This window comes from Grammomys surdaster, unplaced genomic scaffold (assembly GCF_004785775.1).
Source record: "Grammomys surdaster isolate TR1022 unplaced genomic scaffold, NIH_TR_1.0 278, whole genome shotgun sequence".
In the NCBI taxonomy this organism is placed as follows: Eukaryota; Metazoa; Chordata; class Mammalia; order Rodentia; family Muridae; genus Grammomys; species Grammomys surdaster.
This window is the reverse complement of record NW_021604719.1, coordinates 7709650-7730691: the sequence shown is the minus strand read 5'-3', so window position 1 is coordinate 7730691 and position 21042 is coordinate 7709650. Positions and strand designations below refer to the sequence as shown.

The 21042-nt window shown below is 40.8% G+C and overlaps 1 protein-coding gene across 1 annotated transcript in view; it reads right to left on the bottom strand.

Moving 5' to 3' along the window:
* Positions 1–8398: 8398 nt before the first annotated feature.
* Hsd17b4 (hydroxysteroid 17-beta dehydrogenase 4) overlaps positions 8399–21042 on the bottom strand; it is a 68022-nt gene continuing 55378 nt past the window's right edge. Inside the window, exons 23-24 of the mRNA XM_028777127.1 lie at positions 14467–14594; positions 8399–8825 (exon numbers count right to left, since the gene is read on the bottom strand). Of these exons, the coding sequence (XP_028632960.1) occupies positions 8736–8825; positions 14467–14594 (218 nt within the window). The 3' untranslated portion in view covers positions 8399–8735. The remainder of the gene's footprint in view (positions 8826–14466; positions 14595–21042) is intronic.

Genomic DNA, 21042 nt, shown 5'->3' with positions numbered 1-21042 from the left:
CCATGCTTCTGGATTGGCAGGATTAATATATTAAAAATGGCCCTCTTGCTGAAAGCAATCCACAGATTCAGTCTAATCCCCATCAAAATTCCAACTCAATTCTTCATAGAGATAGAACAATTTGCAAATTCATCTGAAATAACAAAAAACCCAAAATAGGAAAACTTATTCTCAACAATAAAAGATCTTCTGGGAGAATCATCATCCCTGACCTCAAGCTGTACTACAGAGCAATAGTGATAAAAACTACCTGGTATTGGTACAGAGACAGGCAGGAAGATCAATGGAATTGAAGACCCAGAAATGAACCCACACACCTATGGTCACTTGATCTTTGACAAAGGAGCTAAACCCGTCCAGTGAAAAAAGGACAGCATTTTTAACAAATAGTGCTGGTTCAACTGAAGGTCAGCATGTAGAAGAATGCAAATCGATCTATTCTTATCTCCTTGTACAAAGCTCAAGTCCAAGTGGATCAAGGACCTCCACATAAAACCAGAGACACTAAAACTAATAAAAGAAAAAGTGGGAAAGAGCCTCAAACACATGGATTCAGGGAAATTTTTCCTGAACAGAACACTGATGGCTTATGTTCTAAGATCAAAAATTGACCAATAGGACCTCATAAAATTTCAAAGCTTTTGTAAGGAAAAGGACACTGTCAATAGGACAAAAAGGCAACCAACAGATTGGGAAAAGATATTTACCAACCCTACATCTGATAGAGGGCTAATATCCAATATATACAAAGAACTCAAGAAGTTAGACTCCAGAGAATCTTTTAAAAATGGGGAACAGAGTTAAACAAAGAATTCTCAACTGAGGAATATTGAATGCCCAAGAAGCACTTAAAGAAATGTTCAATATCCTTAGTCATCAGAGAAATGCAAATCAAAACAACCCTGAGATTCCACCTCACACAGGTCAGAATGGCTAAGATCACAAACTTAGGTGATAGCAAGATGTTGGAGAGGATGTGGAGAAAGAGAAATACTCCTCCATTGCTGGTGGGATTGCAAACTGGTATAATCACTCTGGAAATCAGTCTGGTAGTTTCTCAGAAAATTGGACATAGTATTTCCTGAGGACACAACTGTACTACTCCTGGGCATATACTCAGATGATGCTCCAACATATAACAAGGACATATGCTCCACTATGTTCATAGCACCCTTATTTATAATAGCCATAAGCTGGAAAGAACCCAGATGTCCTTGGAGGAATGGATACAGAAAATGTGGTACATTTACACAATGGAGTACTACTCAGCTGTTAGAAACCATGTCTTCATGAAATTTGCAGGTAAATGGATGGAACTAGAAATTATCCTGAGTGAGGTAACCCAGTCACAAAAGAACACACTTGGTATACACTTACTGATGAGTGGATATTAGCCCAAAAGCTCGGAATACTCAAATATTTATTGGGTTTTTTTCATCCGTTATGTCTCAAACAGTTTGAATGTTCCCTTCTTGCTTGTTTGCTTACTCGATTGCTTTTCAGTACAGTTTGTGTTCACTGTGTAGCCATTTATAACATGTGCACTGTAGTCCATATGAGGCAATGGAGGTTTCCTTCAGGACTCATTCCGCAAGTTCTACTACTAGCAAGAGCCTCTCGCCTCCACACCAGAAGTGGAAATGGATATGACTCATGCCCTGATGAGCTCAGGTGTGATACAGAAAGAGGGAGAGGTGCTGTATCCCCTCAAGTATTCAAACCCAGTCCTGATGCTGGTGTCTACTGAGACAACATGAGGACAGGGCAGCAGGTGCAAATGTGCAGGTACAACCACAACAGGAAAGACAGTATTTCTCTCTGTTGCTTCAGTAGTTAGAACATGCACAGGAACGGGATGTTATCTAGATTTAGGCAAAGTTCTCCCCTGAGAAACCTTTGGTCATGCACACCTAGAGATGGATCAGTAGCCAGGAAAGTCATGTGCAGACTTCTTCAGCCTTAATGAACAACTAAAAGTAGGACCTTGACTAGAGTTGGACGAAGTTGCAGACTTCCCTCACTTAGACGTGTATGTTTGGGGATAAGATGATAGCCAGAGGCTCAGAGATGTTGACCATCTCTTCCACACACTCCTTTGGAGGATCAGGGCTAGTAATCGTGGATTTTCTTTTTTTTTTCCTTTTTCCCCTTCCTTTCTCCCTCTTGTTGCAGTCCTGCTCACTCACTCTGGCCTTTTTTCTTTTAATGTAAGTACACTAGCTGTCTTCAGACACCCCATAAGAGGGCATCAGATCCCATTACAGATGATGGTGAGCCACCATGTAGTTGCTGGGATTTGAACTCATGACCTCCGGAAGAGCAGTTGGTGCTCTTAACCACTGAGCCATCTCACCAGCCTGGATTTTCCTTTCTTGACCTTCAAAAGCAAGCCTGAGTGTGCCTTTATGGGGAGACATTTGGTGAATGGTGTAGGCATTTTATTTTCTTTCTGGGCACTAGCACAAATCTGCACAAAGCTGTCCTGACATTTGGTCTGAAGGAGTCAACAGACAGGTTGATCTGGTTCTTGAAGGTGGTACCCTACATTCACTGCCATGTTGTGGAATGCATCTCCTATAGTGCAGGGTACCCATTAGGTTGCAATCTCTCTGCTAGACCAAATTGGGTTCATGGTGGAAGCTACTCATTGAGCCTTTGTACAGCACCTGGGCTCCTGGAGATGAGAAAGTTCGGGGTTAGCATGCTCTAGCATAATCCAAATTGAGCTTTTCTTCTCATGGTGGTTCCTTACTACAGGGGGCTCATTGTAAATGATGCTAAGTTCTCCTTTCTAGTTGATTCTACTTAATAGTAGAATATGAGGCCGAAAAACCTATATTTATAGTAATGAATATTTAAAATCCTGATCCAGGGTTTCTACCCGCCATTGGTTATTGAGTTCCCAGATAAACACACACTCACACAGTCTTTATATTTATAATAATCCCTAAACAGCACAATAGCTGGGCAGCTGCCTGCCCACCATGGTGTTATAATCTACTTTCCTATTGATAATCCTGAGTTATTACTCACGATTTACTGTGGTTCATATGAGCAGCACTTAACTCCAATTAGCCAGACTACATGGCCATGTATTCATGGCACAGCTAACCCATGGTGTCTTCTCCTTCTCCCTGATACCTGTTCTTCTTCCTCATGGTCCCAAGCCCTGGAAACCTAAACCCCTTCTATGTCTCTTCTGCCCAGCTATTGGTTGTTGGTATCTTTAATTACCAATCACAATTAACTGAGGCAGGGCCACTTAGCTGGTGTCTACCTGTAGACTCTCACCTCTGGATCAACCAGTTTGGGGGACCACAAACTAGCATTAGAATATAAACAACATTAGACTAACCCACTGCATATATATTCCAGTAGCTACAGTTGCTAATACCCATACTGATGCTGTTTGCTTGAAAACTCTCTTTCACCCTTGCCCTTGCAAAGGGACACTCATTTTTGCAGATGTTGGCCCTGGGATGGCAGGTTCCAGGGTATTAAGTGTCTCCTGTGGTTCTCCAGATGTCTGAGCTTTCCATGGTTTCATTCCTTCTCTTGATGAGTGTCAGCATTTTCCCATAGCCATGCACCACAGAACACAGCTGTACACCACTTCTTTATAGAGGCACAGACAACGCTGGCAACCTCAGAGCATTGCTTCATCTTCAGAACCTGAAACGTTTTAATGTCTAAATGATAAAGCCATAGCAGTTCAGTATTAGTAACATTATAATCTCATTGTAAAACAGGTAACAAAGATGAAAATGAGCTTTCATATAGATCTTGAGGCTAACAGAATATCCCTTGGGTCTTTCCGTGTTAATTTATAGCTGTGATAACCTAATTAAAACCAGGAGAGATTTTTTTTTCTTTGTCAGCTACAGGACTTTTATCACTAAAATACCAAACATACTGGCTTGAGTATGCAATGAGAAGGGTGAAGTATCTGAGAGAGGAACACCTCTGATGTGTCACAAAGGTGGGCTTAATGAATCCTTAATACATAGAGGAAGAATTATCCATGTGGATAGTGCTTTTTTACTTTTATAAGGTAAGCCAGGAACTAAGACTGTCAAACATGAAGAAGCTTCTCTGGCCAGAGTGGTTGCATAACACTGGTGGTTTCCCATTTCACCTTTCAGTTAGACCAGGGCTTCTCAACCTTCCTAACACTGGGACCCTTTTATACAGTTTCTCGTGTTGTAGTGACCCCCCCACACACCATAAAATCATTTTTATTGTTACTTCATAATTGTAATTTTGCTACTATTATGAACAGTAACGTAAATAAATGTCTATGCTTTCCAATGGTGTGCCTCCCCGCCTCCAACTTACCCAGGGCAATATCAAGATGGGATGCCATGTTTGGAAATAGGGCTTGAAATGCTTAGAATACAATGGACGAATGAGTGACCTTGTCCTGGCTCTGTCTCTCAGACCTTACCCAGCGCACCCACAACATTGCCCTTCTCAGAATTAAAACACCATTTGCAAATGTGATTTTTCTTTCTAAAAGTCTGTCAGTTCTAAGGACAAAAATCTAAGAACAGACAGTTCATGTCTGAGGAAATATATATTTGATTCATGGGGAACTATCCACTAACTCTAAAATTCCAATTAGTGCCTGGGAAGCTACTCAGGATTTAGAGTAATAATTTCTAATTTACTTATAAGATACTAATTTTCTACTAGTAGTAATGACCTTGAAGAAGGTACCAATAAAAAATTTTTAAAAATTTAAGAAGTATAATAAAATTGGACTTATTCATTGAATGTTATCAGCTATTTAAAGTATAACACTTTTCTTATTCATGTCTGAATCTCTGGTATGCGATACATTAGTTTGATGAAACATTCAGTCAATTAAAACTCTTCATGATCTTAAAAATTGCTATTTAGGAAGCAATATAGTAGGCCAGAGAGGTGGCTCAGTGGTTAAGAAGTTTTGATGCTCTTATAGAAGTCCCACAACCATCTCCACAGGGTTCCCACATGCTTCTTTGATCTCCTTACACACACACACACACACACACACACACACACACACACATACAATCTGAAAAGAAAAAGAGCAAATAGCCCCAAATGAAGCTGAGACATGAAGCTCACGGAGTGTGCTTTGTTCCTGCCTGACTTAACGCACCCAGCTAGGCCAGTGTGTACTCTTTAACAGGAGACGGAGGGAGGGGCAGATAGACAGACAGACAGCAAGAGCCACAGGGACAGAAACAGAGACTGGTGTGTAGTGTGTACTGAGCCAGAAAGGAACAGTACATATCAAAGTCCCTCTAGTCTCCCTAGTCCTCCTCTTACTCTGAAGACCACTCTACTGTCCAAGTACATTATAGTAACTTTGTACTTATATTCACTATATACTATCTCTAAAAACAGCAATGTGTCCACGTTCCTGTGTACAACTGTGTGTGTGTGTGTGTTTTACAAACTTGGGACTCACACAGTACTTTTGAAATAACGTATACAGAGTAGGACCCTACTCTGGAAGAAGTAGAAGTCATTCCTCTTCTCCTTTTTGATGCTCCTTATTTCTGAACTTTCTGTCCTTCTCCCTCTGCCCTTCTGACTCTCTACTGGCCGGTATTCTACTCTGTTCTTCTGTATGATCGATCAGCTTATTAGTTTCTATGAACAAGGGAAAGACATGATGTGTGCCATTCATCTATCTGTGGCTGTCTTACTCCACTTAACATGACATAATGCCGGACCATTTTGCTGCTGCGAATGACAATCAGTCATCCTTTATAGCAGAATATGAATATGAATGTACATGAATGCAAATATTATATGTGAGTATATGTGGATGTGACTATTTCTATGAATGTGTGAATATATACATATACACACACACACATATAAAATCACATCTTTCCATTCATCCACTGATGTCATCTAGTTGATTTCATGTTAGCCACTGTGGTGTAATAAACTGGGAGAACAGCTCTCATTTTGATGATTTTTGTTGGATACCCAGTAGTAAAGATGGCGAATCTCATGGCCGTTCTACATTTAGCTTTCACCTGACTCTCCAGTTGTCTACAGTGACTACTCCAAGTGTCTTTGTTCTCCTCGACATCCTCACCAGCATTTGCTGGAATAACTTGGTGGTAGCCATTCTTGCTGAGGTAAGATGCTACCTTACTGTGGTTTTGATTTGCAATTCCCTGATGGCTGGTGAAATGTGACTATTCTCTCATTTCCTATTAGCCATTTGCATGTCACTTTTTTATCCATTCAGTTCACCAGCATATTTAGCTCTTTTTTTTTTTTTTTTAGATCCTGTTGTTCAGTTTTTCAGTTCCCTTTATTTCTGGATAAAACTCATTAGATGCCAAGTGTAAAACGATTTTTCTTTTATTCTATAGGTTGTCTTTTTACTGTTGATTTGCTGTGCAGATGTTTCTGAATCTTGTGTAATCCTATTTGTCTAGTTTTTGTTTGGTAAACACGCCTCTTAAGGCCTCTCTAGAAAGATTATTGCATACATTAATGTTTGAAGTTTTCCCCATTTCTTAGTTTTGAACCTTTAGAACTTTGTTGATTTTTGTGTATAATGTAAGGAAGGCATATTTCTATACACATAAATCCATATGCCCCCCAGAAAAAAAAAGCCTCCCCACTTTCAGTTGTAACAGGATCATGGAGCTCTCACTACAGGTTAGTTGGCCATATGTATGTGGATTAATTGCTGAGCTCTCTCTCTTAAGATCCATTTGCCTGTGTGTCACGATGTTCTGTTACTCAAACTATACAGCTAAGCAATGTCGGGGGCATCTCATGTCTCTGGCTTCATTCCTGTTCAGGGTCACTTTGGCTATTTGTCTGGTTAACCTTGTCAATGTAATAGAACTGAGAGAAATTAGTAAAGGACACTCTCATGGATCTGTCAAGTCGTTTCCTGAACTAATTTGATCTTGAAGGCTCTGAACTAATGTTCACCCAGCACTGCTATGCAGCCTCTAGAGCGGGCAATGATGATTTGTTTAGGCTGTCTTGCTTGGGCAGGGCCAGACCTAACAATGCGGTAGAGAGAACACAGCAGCCCTTGAGAAGGCAGTCTCTACGGGAGCATGCTTGCACCTTCGCCATCCCATCTGCTGTCCAAGAACTTTTAGGGAAAAAGTTCCCACCATTCTCTCCCTGGCTGCACCCCACTACACACAATAGCAATAAAGCTTATGCTACATACCTGGTCCCTCCTTAATTTAGATGTGCTGAGGAAGGAGTGGATGAACACTTCCCAGTAAAAACACGGAAGTCAAGATCTCTAATGAACTTTGATCTACACAAAAATAATAAAAGAGACTAGTAAAAGCCACATGGGTTCAGTATAATGTTTATAAATTGCTTATTGGAGAATATAAGAATTGACGGTTCACTCAACAATATTAAATAACTCCAAAATGTTAAGGAACACCAGACTAATAATATGCTTCCTGATCTGGATGTTAGTATTTCTCTGACCTTTAAGACTGACGGAGAGATAAGATAACCGAAGCACAACTTCCTTAAGACAAGGACTGAGCGTCTAGGGTATATAATCAACGCTTTCATTAATGAACAGTGGCATTTGACTAGATAAGTTACCTCTACTGGGACACTACTGAGCATCAAGCTTCCCCAAGCTCATCATGAGCAGGAATTTAGTATAATAAAGACCAACATCATAAGACTGCATTTGTTTTATTAAAACTAAACTGTCAGACAGTGGACCACTCTGCACTAAAGTTAATTCTGAGGGACCCATTCCCTCAGCTACAGGGAAGACATAAGCCTACTCCAGGAATTCCCATGCTGCTTAGCCCAAGGTCACGCCCCTCTTCAAAGAAGGGAGTAATTATTAGTTGCCTCAGGATACCTCTTAAGGGATATCCCAGCCTTCAAAGAGAAGCTGAGGCTGTGTAACTTCCTTGCACCCAACCCACTGGGCCTGACAGGGGCAGTGCCTCAGAATTCTCCACAGCTGTGTGCCAGGAACTCTCCGTTGCAAAGCCTGATTTGCAAAGAGTCAGCAAAGGGAATTCTGAGTGCAACAAGACTGCAGCTCCCTCCACCCCAGCCTGCCCACCCACACACCCTCTCCCTTTGCAGACAGGCCACCCAAGCCCATTTCCAGGCACACTGCATCAAGGCAGATGTAGGGCTCAGCTGTGTGAACATGCCTGCTAGAGTCATCTGATTCCAGGCTTCTGCTGAAACTAACATGTCCTATCTTTGGTGGATTTAAAAACACGGTAAAAATATAAAATTTCAAGCAGAGGGGATCAAAGAATTACTCGAAAGCATGAAGACTTTGTTCTTAGGCACAGCACTATCCTAACAGTAGAAAATGAGGACATCCTGGGAAATTCATGAAATACAGGGATCAACGCAGAGAGAGCAGTAAGGGAGACAAGCGCTAAAGTGGCTTTTATTCATTCAGTTTTCCTTTCAACATACTAACGCTACTACAAAGTCTAAAGAAACCAGACTTGGTTGATTTTTTTATTAAGATACAGATCTATGAACAGAACAATTATTTGATAGCTAGATTACAGTTCCTTGTAAAAATAATATGTGAAAAATTAGTAGAAAATGAAAATCTGAAAGTTATCTGAATCTGAAAGTGTTAAGCGATTTCTGCTGCACATTCCTGTGGGTGACCTCCCAGAACGGTGGAGCAGAACTGGGTAGACAGCGTTTAATCACTCTGACGTCTTTAACAGCACACAGTGGGTCCTTCAGAGCTTGGCATAGTCTTTAAGAATCATCTGCAGTTTCTGGCTCAGCATGATGTTCCCTCTGGCCTTCAGCCTGCCACTGAAGAAGGCCTGCAGAGCAGGGGGAGGGAGAACACCAACCATTAGCCTTACACTTCACCTCTTCCAAAAAGACAGCTGGTCGGGCTGCAGGTGAGTTAGTAACTGGGCAAGGAAGGAAGCTTCAGTCTAGCTATGAGCTTAACAGTTATAGATTGCACATATAATTTTAGCTATCTAAGAAAAAAGACCCCACACGTTTACAAAAAAATCACAGGCTGAGTTATCTGACTTGACAGGCTTGGTGATTCTGTACTTCTGGCTTTACTCTGTTATTACATGTGGATTTGAGACTACATAAATAAAAGATTGTATTGCATTCTTTCTTAATACAACTATTCTACTCAGAACTTGATAAGCAAACTGAAGATGCTAATTACACCTGCACACACAGCAGCCATAGATAATGTCAAAATACAACAGTAGCACAGTGGTGATAGATAATAGCACCAGAAGACTGGGGGCAAGCCCAGGCCCTGTCACTTACTAGCAACGTGAACCTGGGCAAACTACTAAACCTCCTGAAACTCCAGCCCCTACATCTCCAAAAACTCAGGAGAGCAGCACTACAGTAACACACCCTTGTCATGTGAGTTAAATAATGTGCAAGGTATAGGGTAAGAGTGCATAAAGCCAGGCAGAAGGCTGGCCTCTTAGATGAATTCTTAAACCCTCCACATTTTAACATTTCTAAGTCTCTTGATAGAATCTAGGTTTTTCTACATTTAAAAACATTTATTTGCAAAAATGAATAGTTTAGCTTTCTCCTGTCCTCTGTGTATGTCTTTTTTAAAAGAGCTTTGAAATTAAAATATAATTACATCATTTCTTTCCTCCCTCCCTCTACCCTTCCCATGCTCACCTTTTGGGTGCTCTGTCTCTCTCTGTCTCTCTGTCTCTCTCTCTCTCTCTCTCTGTCTCTCTCTCTCTCTCTCTCTCTCTCTCACACACACACACACACACACATATTTCTTTAACTGTTGTTATATACACATACACACACACAGTTTATTCTTAAATATATGAATACAACCTGCTCAGTCCATATAATGTCACTTGCATGTATGTTTTCAGGCCTGACCACTTGGTATTGGGGCTTTTCCCAGGGAAAAGTTATTTCTCCGTCTCTCAGCACCCTTAGTTGCCTGTAGTTCTCTGTGTAGGGCTGAGGCCCATGAGATTTTCCCTTCCACGTCAGTGTCTGTTGGTACCTCCTTCGCATCTTGTTTAGGAGCATGTCTTTAGTTCTTTCTGCTGCCCCGTGTTCTGCTAACACTTAGGAGTGGGGAGAGCACCCTCCTTGTACTGCTCTGTCTTACGTGCTTTCAGCTTCCCCACTCCATGTTGGATCGCCTGTGGGTCTGTCATATGCATCCTTTAGTGTGCCCAAGTCTGTTCCTTCTACATCTAATTTGTTGGGACTCATATCATGAAAGGTATGTTGAATTTTACCAAATACGTTCTAATGCATTTATAGAGATGGTCATATGATTTTCCCTTCATTCTCTTGATATGACAATATTAACATATGTTGAATCATCCTTGCATGCCTGGGATAAAATAACTGTGATTCCTTTGGCTCTATTGTGTGTATATGTATCCGTGAGTCTGTCTGTTTGGGTCTCTGTCTGTGTGCTCACTCAGATACATACAAAGGCTGTTGAGTTTGCCTTGCTAGTGTTTTTGTAGAGAACTAGTCTGTTTATCTATGATGTATGTGTGTCTTTGTCATGTCTGAGTAACAGAGCGGTGCTGTCCTCACTGAATGAGTGTGAGGGACTCCTGCCCTCGTAAGCACTTGTGTTAGCTCTTATTTAAAAGCTGGGTAATACTCAGGAGTGCAGCCATCTGGGGCTGGTGTTTTCACTTTAGGGAATGTTACTGATGATTAACATTTGTTTTGTAGCTCAATATTTGGTCTATTCTAGAGAAAGTTACACATGCTGACAGAATGTGTATTCTGTACCTACAGTCATCTGAGCTATGAAATAGTTGATCTATAGTACAGTTTAACTCTCACGTGTTTTGAATCATCTGTCTATTCACTGTTGTATGGGGCAGAGAACTTTCCCATTATTTACTGTATTGAAGCCTATCATTTCTTTTAGTCTAACAGTATTTGTTTTTTAAAACTCAGTTCTCCAATATTAGATACACATTCCTTTATAACTGTCCCTTCTTTGATGAACTGACCTTTGGTCATGTACAGCAAGCTACATCTATTTTTGTCTCTGTCTCCTTTTTCAGATACAAATATAGCCACACACATTCCCACTCACCATTCCTATTTCCTCTGCAATGTCGTCTTTCCATTCTTCTTTCAGTTCATGTGATTTTACTTAGTAAAATGAGTTTCTTGCAGTGGAACATTGTTGAACTTTGTTTTATAATTTATTCAACAAGTCCATATCCTTTAGTTGGTGAAGTATAACCATTTACACTTGGTTACTACAGAAAGCTATAGATTTATGTTGGTGATATGTTGATTTTCTTCTAGTTTGGAATTCTCTGCTCATTTTTTCTTTCTATCATTTTATAGAAAGGCTGACTGTACCGACACTGTTGTTACTGTTCTATTGGTCTGCTCTAATAGGACTTACACTTTCCTAATTCCTGAAGTTACCTCCTTTCTACTCTTAGATGCTGCTGTGATAGTCTTTAACCTCTTTCCCTGCTGTTTACATCTGATGAGAGCTTGACTTGGTATCATAACCTTCACTTGGCAGTTATTTCTTTCCCGGCCTTGAAATGCATCCTTCCATGCTCTCCTGCTCTAGAGTATTTCTACCCACAACTCTTCTGTCAGTCTAATGGCGCTGGTGAGGACTTACCTGTGATTTCTCACGTCGTCAGGTTTAAAGAATTCTCCTTTGTGCTGTACTCTGACAGCCTCACTGTATCACAGTGAGTGTTTCTCCTGATCACATACATTTGGGAACTCTGAGTCCTGGATCTGGATGTCCCTGTCTTGCTCAACATCAGGTAAGTTTTTAACCTCAAATGCACTGAATAATCTCTATTTCCATAAGCTAAACTCCTCTCTAAGCACACTCGTGCAGCTGTCTGCTGTTTTCATGGTGTCTCACACATACTGGGTTTCTTGATTATTTTTCCCCTATGTCTGACTGTGACATTTTGAAAGACCTATCTTCAAGCTAAATTTATTTTTCTACTTGATATAGTTGGGTCTTTTGACCAAAGTTTTTATCTTATTGAGCTCTTTGTTTTCCAAGATTTCTTCCTTTTTACAGAATATCTCATTTTCTGCACAACTTCCTAATTTCACTCAACCGTGATCTTTTGAGCTTTTTTATTTAAAAGATTGATTGGTTGATGTATTGTGTACATGTCTGTATACCTGCATGAGAGTATATGTACAGGTGCTCAAAGAGGCCAGAGGGCATCAGTTCCCTTGGCACTAGAGCCATGAGCCACCTGATGTGAATGCTCAAAACTGAACCTGGATCCTCTCTAAGAGTGGAGTGTTCTTAACTACTCATCTCTCTAGTCAGGAAGTAGTCCTCATATGTGATCTTATGTGGAGATTTATGCTGTGTGGCAGAGTAGATATCACTACTACTTTCAGAGGATGGCCTTCTTAGAAACCAAGTTTCTCCTGAAAATGTCTCTTGGGATGTTGGTTCATTATGAAATTTTGAGTTTGGCAACACAGGTTCCTGTAGATTCTTTTGACCATCACTACTAGTGTTTGGGCGGTATAACATGCTAAAGTCAAAGACCTACTGTTCAAGAGTAGGGGGACTTAAGCAATTCAGATAGGTGTGGTCTGGACAGCATACTATATGGTAATAATTGGGCTGTGACTCTATCAGGGACAGGCATCTGTTAACACTGGCTTTGTTACTTGAAAGATTCTCCAGGACTGGCCGCTGTAATAGTGCTGAGGCACAAGCCTGAAGCACTTGTCACCTGATTGACTGACACTGGTACAAGTTTAAGTGTTTCACAAGGAGAGACACCCAGTCATATTCACTTGCACTTTGTCAGCATACCATAGTGGAGCAGCTGAGGCAGGAGCCCCACAAGGTGTGGCTAAAACAAGTTACATTTCCCCTCTCCTGTTGTGAGTGCATACACCCAAAACCCCCTAGCTGTGCACCCTGGGAAAGGAAACAGGAGCCTTGGTTGGTTTTGTTGTTGTTCCCAGTTCTCTCTGTGATAGGTCTCACGGGGACTGAGTAACAAATGCATTTCTCAGACAGTTTCTAACTTTTGAGATATTTTATAAACAGGTATTCTGTATAGCACATAAATAAGTGAATAGCTTTTAATCAGGTTGTCTTCAATTCTTTCATCTCATGAGTTTGCTACTATGTGAAAGTCGTTTCTTAATACTTGTGCATTCAAACACTTGTCTGAGCCCATTCACTGTAAGGACTAGATAACAAGACAGGAACTTCAAGCACTATAATCACAAACTGAAAATAACAAGATTTTCTCCTCCATGTAAATTACTATATTAGCTACTTCTATTTTGTTTGAAAACAGGTAACAGTTTCAGAATAGTATTAACAACGGTCACAGAAGGCACTCCTGACTTACTGATGATTTCCACTGACATTCCTTGGAATGTGCCAACTTCAGTGACACAGTGAATATTATTTAAATATTCTAGTTCTAGATTTTCTATGAGTTAGTAATGCTTTATACTGGCTAAATGTCACTAATACAAAACCCTGACTTCCAAGATGTTTCAAAAACTGAAACTTCCTGAGAAATGTAAATCACATTTTGTTTTATTTTTTAATTTTGGAGCATTTCAGATTTCTAATTTTAGATTACGGATCCTAAGCTAGTAAATCTGTGCAAATATCCCAAAATTTCACTAACTGAAAGCTGAAACACTTCAATTAAAAAATACTCAACTATCGGGCTGTAGAAGGACATCTTGGGTTGACAGGGGACTGGAACCCCGAGACTGCAGGTGTTTGGCCACGCCCCAAGAACCCAGGGCCCCAAGACGCGGTCTCATCTCCATTTAACCTATACCATTAGTCACGTAAGACTCCAGTAGCGGGCGTGACTAACAGGCCTCTGCCTGGAGAGATTTACATATTAATAAGGTGGGGGTGGGGCTAGATAATTAAGTCATTCCTCTCTGGCCCCTCCTCCTTCCCACCCACTATATAAGCCAGCTCTCCCCAGGCTCTTGGGGGCGCAGGCACATTTACATCTAGATCTGACTACCATCATGGACAATAAAACTTTCATCTCTTGGATGCCACGTGTCTTCTGGGACTGGGACTTTCTCGTGTATGTGGGAACCCGCAGGAAAAGCCTCGAGGACAGCACCCCCGGGGTCCACCATGGTTCCAGGACTCCTCCACCGCTGCTCTGGGACTCTGCCACTGCCCCGGCCTGCGGGGCAGGGCCAAGCTGCCCCTACTCCCCGCACGTGAGTTTTCCCCCCACACTCAACTTATACTAATCACATACAATTTTACGCCACAAACTGTATATTCAAAATGCCTAGCATGGGTTTTATATTGTGTTAGCAAGTGGTAAACAGGGATTAGACACCCTAAAAAAAATCTTTTGAAAAATATTAACTGAAATAGTAGTTTTAAAAATATGACTTGCTAATCAGAATATTAAGTATAAACTTAGTAAATAAAAATGTTAATAACATTACCTTCTGTGGGTCAAGCTTGCCCATGACCACTTCCATGAAATCCTCATCAGAAATTATGATGGTCGTATCAGCAGAGCCCTTTGCAGGGCCTTGGTACACCTCCCCAGAGCCGCTCTTCAGGTCAATGGCTGGAAAACAAGAAAACGATGCCTGCCACTTTTTCCTCAAAAACATGACAGCACAAAAAAGCTAAACAAAATGGAAACTGCTCTAGTTTCTAAGATAGGCAATATTCATGTATTGTATATATCTACTTCTAGAACACTTACTTCTGTCATTTGGTAAGGTTTGTTTTCTTTGTTGGCTTAGGCAGGACCTCACGCAGTAAGCCAGACCGAGCTTCCTGCATTGAGCTCTGTCATGTGGAGCTTGTAGCCCTTTTTAGGTGCTACTTTTTATAATGTTCTTCAAAACGGTAAAATCAATAATAGTTTTTTTTTCTTAATGAATAATTTCATGTGACAGGATTCGTCATATAAACATGAGTTAAATGTAGAACGAGTTACTAAAGGGAAGGGAAGTTGCTGCAATGTGTGTAACTAAGGCCTTTCAAGTGCAGTGAGCAAAGAATCCTAGTCCAGTAGCATGTGAGGCTGCTTGGAGCTCACAATGTCCTCCAACCTTTCTTACACCTGGACTCATCAAAGGTTCTGACACCGCACTAGCAAGATTTTAAAACTAAATTTGAATAACACTCCAGTTACTCATAAATAAACCATAATGCATCATAATTTTATTTCTAAGTATTTTTCATACAATATCATATTTTTCCTCTCCCACATCCTTACCCATACCACGGTCTTTCTCAAAAAAAAAATAATAATAATAAAGTAATACAAAAAAGACAAAACAAATCAAAAAGCACATGAACTCACACATGTAGAGAATTTATTTTGTTCTGACCTGGGCACCGGACCTGCCCCGGAATGCAGTTAATATACCCAATCAGTCTATTGGGAAAAAGTTTCTCAGCATGAATTTATTGCAACTGCAAACAGATTCTTGGGCTGCGTATGTTCACACACGCCTTTAATCCCAGCATTCATGAGACAGAGGCAAGTAGATTTCTGTGAGTTCAAGGCCAGCCTACATAATGAGTTTCAGGACAACCAGAGCTATGTAGAAAGACCCTATCTCCAAACAAATAAATAAAATATAACAATAAAGGATAAGGGTGGGGGGCTGGAGAGATAGCTCAGTGGTTAAGAGTACTGACTGTACCTCCAGAGGTTCTGAATTCAATTCCCAGCAACCACATGCTGGCTCACAACCACCTGTACTGGGATCCAAAGCTCTATTTTGGTGTGTCTGAGGACAATGACAATGTACTCATATCCACTTCCCTTCCTTCGTGCTGGGACCTGTGCAGCCCTTGTGCGTGCTGCCACCGTCTCTGTGAGTTCATGTGTGTCAGTCCTGTTGTGTCTGGAGCTCTCATGTGTCTCAAGTGTGCTGTTTCCTTAGAGCCATACATTTTTACCTCTTCCTCTGCACAGATCCCTGAGCCTCGAGGGAAGGAGTTTAACGAACTCATCCCTGAGTGCTCCAGAGTCACTCAGCGTCAGTACATGAGTACAAGTGTCCACTTGTGAGTTCTGTGTTAACTACCATCTACTGCAAAAAGAAGACATGTTTGTTTGTTTGTTTGTTTAACTAGCTTCTCTTCAATTATTTTTATAGAAAAGTTGACTGTCCCAAAAAACAAGCTTAGTAACTGAAAAAGAAAAAAATTTTTAACAGTTTAACTCTACTGCTTTCTGTATAACATTTACAGAGCTTTGCTGAGGCTACATGTAGGATGTCTGAGCTGTCTCCCCTATGACTGATAGGCATATAGGAAAACCCAGTCAGAAGTTCAGTGTCAGCCTGTGAGTGTGTTTCTCTCTCTCTGGGTAGGGGGCTGGTACAGCTGTATCCACCCTCCTAGAGGATATAAACAATTCCCACCTCTCATAGGAAAACTGAAGGTCCATAAGACCACCCAGAGCACTTAATTACCTTTCTGCTTGGCAATTCCTGAAAACAGAACAGAATCACCCTAGGTCTCCACAGAAGAAAATTTTCGAAGTAAACAAAACGAAGCAAAAATAACAACAAAATTAAGAAAAAAACAAGGAAGGCAGAGAGCAAGGAGGACTTTCTGCTTAGGCTGCCTCAGTCCTCTCCTTAAGTTTCCTGTGTGACTTAGACCAGGTGTCAGAGGTAGCAAGAGTCTGATGGAAAGAACAAAGGCCCTGATCTTACAGGGACTCCAATGAATAAGTACACTTCCACAGTATGTGTTATCTCTATAGTCAGAAAAATAATGGGAGGGGACAGAAAGGAGAGGGTATAAAAAGGTTAAAAGAAAGCAAACTTCTGCCAGCCAATAGACTTAGCATCTGCAATTTTAATTCTGCACAAGACCCACTGAGGGCGGGGCATACACATAAAAATTCCACTCAGCAATAAAACTGTACTTCACACACATTAACCCTAGAGTAAAGAAGTATATCTATCTCCTGGTCAACAGCAATCTGTGGTTGTTCACACTTTCCCTCACTCAGACTTACCTACTCACTATTAACAGGCACAAGACTTGAAACTGAAAAGCTAACAGCTAACTCTAACACAAGAAAAAAAAATTGGCTCTCTCTCCCAGCCGAGCAAGATGCTCAAAGGAGAAGCAAGGGGAAGGGGATCGGGTGGAAGTCTGGGGAGTGGGGGGACCGGGAATAACATTTAAAATTTAAATAAAGAAAATATCCAATAAAAAAATGTAGCTGCCAAAAAAACAAAGGAAAGAAAAATCATACTTAGCAAGAATATAAAAATTTGGGATACAGTAGCAAAATGCTCAAATTCCCAGTGGGTTTGGTTTCTGTGGAAGAACTATCCACTGTGATCATCTAGGCTCAGGGATCTGAAGGTCACAAGTAACCTCACTACAGAAATATACAAAGTGCACTTCCAGTCACTGACAGAGTTCACTGTGCTTATGAGTGATTACAGTTCAAATTTATGATCACTAAGTCTCTAAAAGAGTTCAGAAATTTTTCAGCTTTAATTTACTGCCCTTACAGGGAAGGGGCAAGGTAAAACCACAACGGGAGCTACAGAAGGAAAGCCGTGCTGCTTTTGCCTCCTATGCCAAGGATGGCAGGTCTTTGTGGGCACGAATCCAGGCTGGCCCCTAATACATAGACTTCGTTGAAGAGAACTATTAGTAACTGTTGAGTGAAAGGAATGAGAAGAAAGGTGCTTTATGCACCAAACAAGCAACAAATGAAAAACTGATTCACCCAGGCTGTCCTCAAACTTGTGGGTTATCCTCCTACCTCTTCTTCCTAAATGCTAGGATTAAAGAAGGGAGCCACCACTCCCACTAAATTATGAAAGGTTTTGGGTTTTTTTTTTTTTTACAAGATAAAAAGATACTGCACAGACACAATACTTTGCTACCATTTTGGCCAAAAGTTCAAAAAACTAATCATGAATAATATTAAATAAATACAAACTAATGAATATTCTTCAAAATAAACTTTCCAATCCATCAAGGTAAGAAATGAGACAGACAGACGTATCTAGGTTCCAGCAGCCAGGGACTTCAGTGAGTGTAGTGTGTGACAAGCCAGACCTAGGGTACTCTTCCCACCTCTCACCATTTCTACCGTTGCTGCTACCACTACTGTTATTACTCCTTTGCTTTAAAGGACATCATTGAGACAAATGGGGGAGCATTAAAGACGTGTCAGCGCAGGTAATAGCACTGTATCAGTGTTAACTTCCTGGCATGAGAACTACCTCTTGTCAGAGAATGTCTTTGTTCTTGGAATAACAGAGTAGCCATCACCCTTACAACACCAAGTCTCTAAGTTACTCTTAAGTACATATACTTTTACAAAATGAGATAAAATTTTAACAATTTGCAGCGCTAGATGAAAGATAACTGTTCTCTTTACAATCTTTGCAGTTTATCTCTAGGTCAGGATTTATTGTTAAAAGAATTTGCGAATGGTGTTAGGACACATTGTATATAGAGGGGGCTGATGGCCTTTGGACTGGTGCTATGGAACTGCACTGGACACCAGTGGCTATCACTGTTGGGGAATTTCTTGACTTACAACTGGATAGCAGATTCCAAGGATGAGATGTTTTCTTGAAATTTATGAGACACTTCTGAATCTCAACCCAAAATCTGGAATTGGTATATTTAAATTTTTGTGTATAGGCCTGGCATACTGACACACACCTATACTACTACTTGTGATGCTAAGGCAAGAAGAGAGTTTGAGGCCAGCCTGGGATACAAAGCAAGATCGTGCCTAAAAGATAAAACAATTTATGTTCAGGCTGAAAAATCTTAAAGAATAATCGGATTTGACTTCAGAAGATGAATTCCAAACCAGAGTTGTAAGTTGGCTTCCTCAAGAAGGGCAGATTCTTATTTGCAAGGAAAGCCAGTTCTAAAATCTCTACCCTTTATTCCACATGGTGACAAGTTTCCAAAATGTATGCACACTAATATTCAAAGAGCATCCTCGACCCGTCACTGTCACAAAGTGCACAAGAGAGGCCTGGATTTAGTCCAGATAATGTAGTTAGCTCTGGACACTCAATTACAATGTATATCATTAAAATGCAACTAATTCACTTCATAAAGAGTATTCAAACAAAACACATAGTATTTGTATGATCTTGATATATAGTAGAAGGAAAGGAAAAGACAGGCATGGCCTGGGATCTTATGCTGTAATGTGCTCAAGGACAGCGACACCACACTCAGGTGTACACCCATCTCCATTCCCTGTATTCTGTTCTGCTGTACCATGACACAAGCACTGCTGGGCTACTTACAGCAATATAAATCACAATCTTGGTACTTTAGCATTTGGCAAAGAAAATCATAAAAACTGCTTCTGGGGGGAAAAGTAGAGGCAAGACATTCCCAAAGGGAGTCTCTAAATATCTGTTCTATATCAGTGAGCACCACAATGCAATTCCGGGCTGCCAAGAGGGACACCTTCTACCACAGCAGAGGCCAAAAGAGCTTTCACTGCAGCCAAATTCTATGACACAGCTCAGTGACATAGAGACTATTGGGAGAACAAGAACCAGAACTGGAAACAATTTCACAGCTGAGAGTCAAATGAAGCTGACAAGATAAAGCCAATCCAAACACAGGCAAAGGTGAGCCTTTTGTGACCCAGGGGGTTCAGAGCACTGTCACTTTGCTGTGTAAGGATGAAGAACTGATGGCAGCAATTAACAAGATTCCAAAATATAATGGAGATAACTTTTTTGTGCTAACAACAGGTAACTTTCAAATATAAGCACACTGTCTTCAAGATAAAATCTTAGTTGGTTATTAACCACTTCTATCACACCATGGCAAACTGGCCTGCTTGCCTGGGCCAACTGCTTGTCCTCAACATGAACCCCTACAGTTTACAGTGCCAGCTTCACAACCTGTGACTTGTGCTCTTTGGCCCCTCTGTCATTCCTGTAGCACCCACTCCTCTTTCTGCACTATCTTCTCTAAGCCTATGCTCTATAACTCAGCTGCTAATGCACTTTCTCCGCAAGGGGAAAGTTCATTTCCTCCAGAGAAAAATGGAAAGGAAAAAAACAAAAAACCATGCTATGCTGTCTGTTAACCTGGAATCTGGGGAATGCTTACATCTCACAGTCCGCCTTGCCTTCTCCCTTCTCAACTAACTGTTGCAAGCACAAAAGTTTCCCACAAGGGAAAAAACCAGCAGATTCCCTGTGGTTATTTTTTAACAGATACATTGTTGCTTTCCTCTCTACGCTAATACAAACCATGTTTTATATAATTAACATATGGTGCCTAAAAGAAACAGCAAATGTTATATTAAACTGAAATATGCTTTAAAGAAGATGAAATAGAAAATTGTTTCCAAAAGTTCTAAATGATTTAGACAGGCTTTAGGTGTTGACTCTCTAACTATGTGTGGCAATTGTTTAGTTGTAGTGAATAATAAACCTGGATGATTTTTCAAGGTACCCATGTAGAGACCATCTTTTGTCCAGTGATACAGATCAAAGCCAAGGCCTTCTACCTGGCATAAAGCACTCTAGCATGTAGTAAGAGTTTTAGTTTCTTTTAAAAGCCAGTTGTTATTTGTTTAAATCCCAGGTGTAGGATATGGGCTGCTTCAGTTTGTTCACAGCTGTTAACTATAATTGTCTCACGTTCTAGGGATGTGTAATTTTTGCCAGCTCTCGGAAGTCTCGAGAGAGTACAAATGGGAGAGGCCCGAGAGGGCCTGTGGCAGTGGCTGCTCCCCTTACACTGTCCCCGCTACTGTTGCATTTGCTATTGATGGATTGCTGGTTTGCTGGGTATTCTGACAATGAAGACTGTACTTGCCCCAAGGAACCTGATGAACCTGAAGTAGCATACAGAGGTCTACACCCCCTTTCCCCTCTTAACCTTCTTTCTCTCAAACCCAGTATTGGGGATTTAGGAGGGATTAAGGTGGAGTGAGGATAAAGATATAAGAATGCAATAAAATAATAAAATAATAAAACAGTCATGCCAACACCACCATATAGGATATCTTCAGCCCTAAA